This window comes from Dipteris shenzhenensis, chromosome 10 (genome assembly GCF_047967505.1).
Source record: "Dipteris shenzhenensis isolate YYH24624 ecotype China chromosome 10, Dip_SZ_1.0, whole genome shotgun sequence".
Lineage (NCBI taxonomy): Eukaryota > Viridiplantae > Streptophyta > Polypodiopsida > Gleicheniales > Dipteridaceae > Dipteris > Dipteris shenzhenensis.
In genome coordinates, this window is record NC_141605.1 from 14,888,670 (window position 1) to 14,897,785 (window position 9,116).

The 9,116-nt window shown below is 45.7% G+C and overlaps 1 protein-coding gene across 3 annotated transcripts in view; it reads left to right on the top strand.

The window, feature by feature from the left end:
- The window catches only part of SRS (Seryl-tRNA synthetase), a 28,519-nt gene extending 19,605 nt beyond the window's left edge, over window positions 1–8,914 (top strand). For 2 of the 3 annotated variants that reach the window (XM_087380267.1, XM_087380269.1), the window contains exons 6-10: window positions 7,250–7,429; window positions 7,585–7,751; window positions 7,929–8,063; window positions 8,144–8,237; window positions 8,362–8,732. In XM_087380267.1, coding sequence (XP_087236393.1) covers window positions 7,250–7,429; window positions 7,585–7,751; window positions 7,929–8,063; window positions 8,144–8,237; window positions 8,362–8,631 — 846 coding nt within the window. In that variant the 3' untranslated portion in view covers window positions 8,632–8,732. Of the gene's footprint in view, window positions 1–7,249; window positions 7,430–7,584; window positions 7,752–7,928; window positions 8,064–8,143; window positions 8,238–8,361; window positions 8,733–8,879 lie in introns of those variants that run through there. The other variant, XM_087380268.1, reaches the window with a different exon arrangement.
- Window positions 8,915–9,116: the final 202 nt, after the last annotated feature.

The following is a 9,116-nucleotide window of genomic DNA, read 5'->3' on the forward strand; positions in this document are numbered from 1 at the left end:
TTTAGGACCCTCTTTCTCAACCTCTTCTAGGAAGTATTTCTTGTGATTGCATAGAGGATATGCCCATTGTATGTGGAACATGAGGTAGCAAAACAACCTAAATGCAGTTGTAGACGAGCTCCTTGAAAATTAAAGGTTTTCTATTCACATCTTCAATGATAGTCTAAAGAAAGAAACCGGTGCAACATGTTAATGTTTCAATTACTCGTCCTTAAAGGAGCGAAGTAGTTGACAGATTGTACTAGTATTTCTATACTTCTACACAATGGTGAAAGTGAAGGGCTTCGAATGGGAATATGTGAATGATCTTGGTGAGGATGGATTAGAAGAATTTGTAGGATTGGGAATGGCATGGGTGCAATGCAATTTTTGTGGACAAGGTTTTAAAGATAGACGTGAAAGGATCCATGCTCATATATTGCATATCAAGAGACAAGGAGTGTTTGCCTACCCCTCAACCTCTCTAGAGGCTAAGGATTTGTGTGCAAAAGAGAATGTGGATATGCCACTGATGTGATTCAGGAGGTAAGATACTTGCAATAATTTTTGTCTATACCTGATATTACTATGAATGTAGCTTCCAAACTGTTCATGGGATAAGATGATGTTGATATGCATTTAGATATTTCACCCTTATAGATCGCAACTTCTTCTTGTAAGGGGTTGAAGGGCATGCTACCCCAAGGCACTCTTGAAACTACTTGGGATCTGAAGGCAAGGGAACATGCCAATCAAGCTTTGCAGTGGTTCTTGTTTCTACATGGCATTTCCTTCAGTCAAGTGTACAATGCTATGGCAGGCTGCAGCCATTAGTCCAAGCTTCAAGCCTCCCTCCTATGAATGTCAGCGTGTGAAAGAGCTAAGGGAGGAGGTGAAGTCCATGTAGAAGGACTTGCCGCCTGTTGGAAAGGTCACCTGCCCATTTGTAAGCCCCCAAATGAGGAGAGCGTGGGGGAACTTGCCCTTTTTCCTCTTCATTACAAGGGGGCTGCAAAGCCATGGAGGAACTTAGAGTGGAAAATGCAACCCTCAAGAGAGAGATGGCTGCCATGCAGGCCACAATGAATGGCAAACATGCAGAAATTACACAACAGATTACTAAAGGGAAAGAGGAGATGCTTGAATGGACAGCTGTGGTTAAAAAAGGAGCAGCAGCCCCTAAGAAGAATTCATTTCTGAGGCTCTGGAGGAAGAGAAAAGGAGGACTAGCAAAGCTCTGAGCGTGTTCTTAAGAGGCTTGACAGTAGGAGATACTCCAATGGCAGATGCCCAAGTTTTGTTCACCAAGATGGGAGTCAATCTCACATGTGAGACAGCCTGGAGGGTAGGCAAGGCGGAGACTCCAAGAAGACCTTTAGTGCTGAAACTTCGGACTGCCATGGATAAATCTACCCTCATGAGTATGAGAACAACTTTGAAAGGGACAAAAATGTACTTGGATGATGACCTTACTCTCCTACAGCAGGAACACAGGAGGGGGGAAATGGTACGAGACATGGCAGCAAGAGAAGCAGGAAAGTGGGCTGCCTACAGAGATGGCAAAGTGATCATCAGAGAAAGAGTAGACAGAGGGGAGAAAGAAGATGGGGTATTATGACGGTGTCAAGCCCAGGGGACGTGTGCACACACCAGACCGAAAATAGCAGTATGGAATTGTAATGGCACACTAGAGACATACAGTAATAGAGATATGATCTTCTGCACCGAGACACATAAGAGCCCTGAGAGAGGGCTACCCACAGTAACAAGATATGCTTGGGAGTCAGCCCACAGGAGGGAGTTGAGGAGAGATAGCGGAGTATGAGGCTCCGGGGGGGTGGCTGTGCTTTTCAAGTCACACTTGAGACCACTTATATCTGTGGTCTGGAGAGAGGAGCATGCACGACCCATCTTCATTGCATTGTGTTTCTTCCCTCTCTTGAGGGAAGAAACACAATGCAATGAAGATGGGTCGAGCATCTGGAAGCTGAATATGTATGAGAGGTCACTATTGACAAACAGCCCATATGAGACGATTCATGATGACATCACGGAGTTCTCCAGACAGGGAGACACCCTCTTGTTGGGGGATTTTAATGCACGAACCGGAAATAAGCAAGTTAGCCTGCTTGACTTCACCGATGACAGAGACCCATATATAGTCACAGAGCCAGATGTAGTTGAGCTCAGGATATTGAGACACTCTGCAGATGCCCCACATGTGACATAATATGAACGACAGCTGCTTGAGCTAGGGGCAGTCCATGCTTGATCATTTATAATGGTCTTTAGAGATGGCCATCATTGGGAGAACTCACCTGCTGTCCACATGGTGGTGGATCTAGTACATTGGACTATCTACTAGGCCCATTCGATTTTGTCTTACGGATACACGACTTTGTCATACCTCCCCCCCACTCGGAGCTGACCACTCGTGCTTGGCCTTGCATATCTTTGCCACTATGCCAGTCACAGGGAGACCCCCCCCCCCCAAACACCTGCACGCGTTCAGATCCACTTTGACTGTGTCCTTGACCCATTGTGCATGAGTCACTTAGCCAGGGGGCTCCTTGCTCTACTTGGAGATGATGTAGACCTCGCCAGTGCCTCTGACACCCTTGTCTCTGTAGTACATGATGTTGCTACCAGATCATTTCCCATGACCCCAAGATGGGAAGATGCCCCCAGACCCCTGGTTCGATGGCGAGTGCAGAGAGGCGAGAGCCTACTTGAAACAAGAGCGGGCTCTGGGTCATCTGACACCACCCGAGACACAGAGGATCTTTCGACGATTGACACGTCATAAGGGCGGGCCTTCCTCACACATAGGATGGACGAGATTGTAAGATCTTTTCGAGGAGGAGACCCAACCACTGGATGGGGGTTTCTATCAGAGGGGAAGCCACCTATTCCCATCACCGATCCAGATGTGTGGCACACGTATGCATGTTCCCTCTATGATGCCCAGATGCAGACACCACCGGATATGTCCTCTATGCCCAGGCCCACTACTTGCCACTTGTTCACCACAAAGAATGTACGGGCAACACTACGCAAATCACACAATCGGAGAGCGCAGCACCATGAGGGCCTATGGACCGAGCACTTTGCACATGGACAGGAGGTCCTGGCTCCGGTCCTAGCATAGATGTTCAATCTGGTTGCATGCCACGGTTTTCCACCTACTTGGAGCACTACCACTATTGTACTGATACACAAAGTCGGAGACCCTATGGAAACTAGGACTATTGTATCCTCACGATCGGCCATACTTTGGCCAAGATTTATGGATTAGTCTTAGAGAGGGAGCTCAGTAGCCACATGAAGGCTTAGGGACGGTGGGCACTAGGGTAGGCAGGATTCCAGAGGCATCACTCTACCTCAGACCACATTTTCACTCTGAGGGCTATCATTGAGGAGGTGGGATACAGACACCAGAAGGTCTACACATGCTTTGTAGACTTTCGAAAGGCTTTTGACATTGTCCCATGGTCCCGCATGATCATGAGATTACAGGAGCTACAAATTCCAAAGACACTGATATGGGGAATGATGAGCTTGTATGAGTCAGTCAGAGGCAGGGTTCACGCCCTAGGTGGTCTATCGGATTGGGTCGAGAGCTCGATCGGAGTGAAGCAGGGCTGCCTCCCCTCACTGATCCTCTTTGGGCTTTACATTGATGAGACACGTCCTTCATGGACCGCTTGGGGGACGAAGGATCACTACTGGCCGATATCATGATACAGATATTGCTATATGCTGATGAAATAGTCTTTATCTCATCCTTAGCAGAGGGGCTGCTGAGACACTTGGAGGCCCTAGAGGTGTCCTGCTGAGAGAGAGACCTGACAGTCAACCTTGGGAAGACCAAGGTTATGGTCTTTAACACCTCACATATAGTGCTCCATCGACTCAGCTTCACTTATCGAGACAAGCTAGTGGAGATAGTGCAGTCTTACACCTATTTAGGAGCAGTCTTCACAGGACCCCTTTTCACTAGGACACATGCAGCCTATGCACGGCTCACATGGGGACGAGGTGCTCTAGCCCAATTGGAGAGACGGTGCTTCCAGGCACACTTTCAGGATCCATCGATGAAGTGTTCGCTCTTCGATACGCTAGTGCAGCTGGCTGCCATGTACGCAACACCCTTCTGGGGATGTGACCTACCGATAGTAGAGTGGAGGAGATTTGAGTGGCTACAGGTGACTATGGGATCTAGGATGATTCAGAGCAAGCCCTCAGTCCCGCATGAGATAGTACAGGCAGAGTTCGCCATGACACCACTACAGACTGATGCCATCTTCCAAACAGTGAATTTCTTTCACAGAGTCTAGGACTTACTCGAGTGGAGACTACCGGGGTTGGCTCTGGAGTCATCTAGACGACTAGCTGAGAGTAGGGCGGACACATGGTAGGCACGTACATCCACACGAGATTCAAATGGACATGCTCCCTCCCTTTCAATACAGTATGGATGCATCCCCTGAGTCGATTCCACGAGAGGAGATTAACCGCATCATACAGTTAGACCTCCTCTAGCTCCATATATCTCGGGCTTGGGAGGGAGATCAGGAGCTCCCCACCAAGACCCAGTTCTACCACAACCACTTCCTAAGAGTCTCGGAGAGGGATTTATCATCAGACCCTAGTATCTCGAGGACAGGGGAGTCTCACACGTACTAAGGATTGCCATTAGGTAGATGCGGGTTTCATCCCATCAGTTGGGGATTGAGACAAGAGAGCAACACGTATATCGAGAGAGCATCAGATCTGCATGTTATGCACACTAGGAGAGATTGAGACATAGGAGCATTTTCTCTGCGCCTGTCTAGCCTACTACGAGATCCCGGGGTGATATTGCTGTTTTTATCAAGGTGGGAGTGGGTTCGGCCCACTATCGTGATTGATCCACTTCCATGACCAGGTCTACATTGGGCTTTATCTACTTGAGATGTGCCGCTACAGGGAGACTTTGCTACGATAGACGAGGGAGCATCTGGAGGGGACTAGACCACACAAGTGGGGTGGAGGAGAAGGAGCTAGCTGATATGCGGGCGGTATGGATTGCTGAGAGAGGATTGCAAAGGTTACTCGTGACATGGAGAGCGACTAGAGCACACTTGATTGAGGTCCGACCTATCATAGCTTTCCTTAGAGGAGATTGCTCGAGACGAGGGTGCACTCTGAACATAGCTCAGCAGGTTCAGAGATTGAGGAGACCACGCCCTCCTCTGCCACCATCCGTCTGTTAGACGGCCAGATAGATGTAGATCCGAGACATCTTCGCCGCTCATAGACAAGCCACCACTGTGCCGGGTTTTGGATTTTGAGTTCCAGTTCCAGCTCTCTTCTTCCCACTTTAGATAGCACATGATATGACATGACATGACATGACATGATATGATACGACATGTTTTGTTTTCGATTTTTGCTTGAGCTTTTGAGCCCTTTTATTTCAGCATAGTATAGTACTCAGCATGGGCCTTAGCGCGCCCTTTGTGGCTTGTATGCGTTTTTTCCCTTTTTGGTGTTTTCCACACTTTGTCCCATAGGCCCACGAGGCCTCCCACGGACGTTAATATATCTTTCTTTCTTTATCTCTCTCATGAACTGTTCTTAGTGAAAGATTGCTCTAGCTTTGTGCATCACATACATGGTGAATTCTCTCACAAAAGTAGCAAGAAGTCATGGAGAAGTTAAAGCAAGAAGTTATGCAAATCCACACCTACAAAGGTGGAATTTATAGAGCGTGAGAAATTTAATCTTAAAGTGCTAGAATCTTGAGGAATCGTAAACATTCAAAGTTATCTCCTGGGTATTGTGGGCCATACCTTGGACCTAAGAGAATTGGAGAACTTGCTTACAAACGAGCTCTAGTAGAAGGATGTAGAGTATATCTAGTTTTTAATGTAAGTAGGCTTAAAAGAGAATTGGATGATGATTTGAATTTAGTAGGTGAAGTCCTTGTTGAACTTATTGGACTATCTTCTTTATCACATGAAAAAAAAAAGAAAAAGATGAACAAGAAAAGAGAAAGAGGTTAAATGGAAAGTTAGACCAGGAGAAAGTTCAAGTTGGGAGAAAATAAGGAATATCCAAAAGAGGTTTCTAAATCTTGTTCCAAGGTTTCACAAGGGAATGGGAATGTTATGTGAACTGTAATGCCAGGACCATAGATATGGTATTCAGTAAAGAGGGAGATGATGAGGACTTTGATAGTGTCTAATGGCACTCATTATGGGATGCACTTATGAGGCTCAAAGAGAACCTCAAGAATTGGGGCTCACAAGTAAAAGTTTACATGATCTGATGCCTAAAAGACAAAATATGCTTATGAAAGTCTGTTGTATCCCAATGCTCCTAACTCTGGATTCTAGATTATTCTTTAGGTGCTCAGTCTGCAGGGCCCCCATATTAGACACAAATTGTAATGACCATGTCAGGAGAGGATCCAAGGAAACCTGGCTGATCCAAGGATCACCATATGTCAGGCATACTACCAGCAATTGTAATGACACATCCGGAAACAGATCTGCTAGAGAGAAGTCCAACTACTGGGCTGAAATGCCAAGTGCAGCCATTGAGTGGCTGGACTTTTGTCTGATGCTTGGCAGCCGCAAGATGGCTCATTGTCAACCCTTGGAAATGGTCTGGATTTCTTATACAATTGCATTGATACCAAATAGCACTTAGCATGGTCGTGTTTTGTGTGTGGTCCTTTCCTCATCCATTTGAGTATCTATTCTGATAGCAACATTCCTCACACTTGACACTTCAGGTTGCATTTTATATAACTGCATGTGCTGGCGTACAGCTGGTACTCCTTAGTGGCAATAGTGGTCGCACTGCTCTTATTGCAATCCTGAAGATATAAAGCGAATTTTACACAAGATGGTAAAACCCATTTTTGGTGGGCAGATGAACAGCTTCAAATATGTGCAGCTGCAGATATAGAACTTTAGGAATGAGTGCAAGTACAGCTCACCAGTGCGTGCAGCAGTTGAATTATCATGAAAATGTTACTTAAAATAGGTGCAGTGGTAGAGAGTTCAATCTGCAATAAAATGTGCAGCAGAGTGTATATAACTTCGAAATGCATGCAGAAGTAGAATAGAAAGCAAACACAGCTTCAGAATGTGTAAATGACGCAATAAATTGGAAAAATCATCTCATGATTTCGTGCTTTACCTTGGCATTTGGAACAATCTTTGCAGATTCCTATGCTTCTGCCTTTAGTCATTTTGATCTCTCGTCTGTGCAAGTGCAGGTCAGTGGAAATAAGTTTTATTATTTAAAGAACGAGGCGATGTTGCTGGAGATGGGGCTTATAAACTGGTCACTGTCAAAGCTAGTAAAGAGGGGCTTTGTGCCTCTTAGCACTCCAGATCTTGTGCGCTCCTCTGTTGTTGAGAAGTGTGGATTTCAGCCTCGAGGGCAGAATACCCAGGTTGACATCTGAGGAATTGTCAAAGATATCGCCAATTCCAAGTCTATATATGCTGTTGGTTTGTAAAGTAATTTAACGAGAACTCTTTTGAATGCTTTTGAAGGATATGATGCAAAATGTAAACTGAAATAACAACCATGGCTTCTATTTCACAGGTTTACTCTGTGGAGGGTACAGATCTGTGCCTTGCAGGTACAGCAGAGATTCCAGTGGGAGGAATGTATATGGATCGCATATTGACCGAGAGTATGCTGCCCCAGAAATTAGTTGCTTTTTCCCATTGTTTTCGCACAGAAGCTGGTGCAGCAGGTGCTGCAACAAGGTCAAATTTCTACAGTGTCCCCTAATCTTATTTTAAAAGGCAAAAGGAAATCAGTGACAGATTGTGCGATGGCTTCTTGAAGTCTTCCTTCTGTTCGTGAGCACATAATGTGGTAGGTCATTCTATTTGGCCTCAACTGATAGTTGGTTTGCAGGGCCAATTCTGTGGCTTGGGCAGGGGTCTGTATCGAGTGCATCAGTTCAGCAAACTGGAGATGTTCATAATCTGTAGGCCAGAGGATAGTGAGACTTTCCATGAAGAGTTGATATCGATTGAGGAGGACCTTTACACTTCCCTTGGACTTCATTTCAAGTGAGAATTTCTTGCAAGAGCTGAAGGAAAACTCCCTGCTTGTAGTGTTCGGCAATTTTATCGTTCTCTGTGTTTCGCAGGACCTTAAACATGTCTTCCGAGGACCTTGGAGCACCTGCCTACAGGAAATTTGATGTGGAGGCTTGGATGCCTGGTCTTGATCGATATGGTGAGGTAAGGGATAGATGTATGGTAGCATGCAAGTTTATGATCGGTTGCAGAACTATGAGAGAAAGAAATGGCTCAGTACTTGTCTAAGGCTTTGAATTGTAGCTTACTGGCAAGATTTGAAATGCAGATATCAAGTGCATCAAACTGTACAGACTATCAAAGTCGCCGTCTTAATATACGTTATCGTCCAGCAGAAGAGCAGTCTAGTAAGCCCAAAAAGGGAAAAGGCCCACCTCTTCGATTTCCACATACACTCAATGCTACTGCTTGCGCTGTGCCTCGTTTGATAGTTACAATACTGGAAAATTTCCAACAAGAAGATGGTTCAGTGTCTCTTCCCAAAGTGCTTCAGCCATTCATGGGAGGGTTGGAATGTATATCTTCAAAAGCTAGATGAGTTCTTACTGTAGGTTACCCCAACAACATCAATTGATGGTGCTTGTCGGGTTGATGTTGAATGTGTATTTCGATCTGATCGTTGCTGTATCCATGAAATTTCTAAATTCATTTGTTCCGCATGCAACATCAATGGATGGTGCTTGTTAATATTGAATGTGTATTTGGATCTGGTCTTTGCTGTATCCACCATGAAATTTCCAAATCGCAAATTCATTTGTTCCGTATGCTATTTTTGATAGTTTAGAGTGGAAGAGCAGGGCAAGGTGGTAAACCAGAAATCTGCTTGAAACTCTCTTCCAATCATAGTTAGGGGAAACGGAAACGGGGAAACGGGGGACGGAAATGGAAATGGAAACGGAAACGTTTCGGGATTTTTGGGAGGGCTGAAACGGGGAAACGCCACGTCAGCAAGGGAGGGGAGTAGATGATGATGGAGGGCTGAAGCAGGCTGCAGGAGAGAGAGGAGAGGAAAGGAGTGAATGG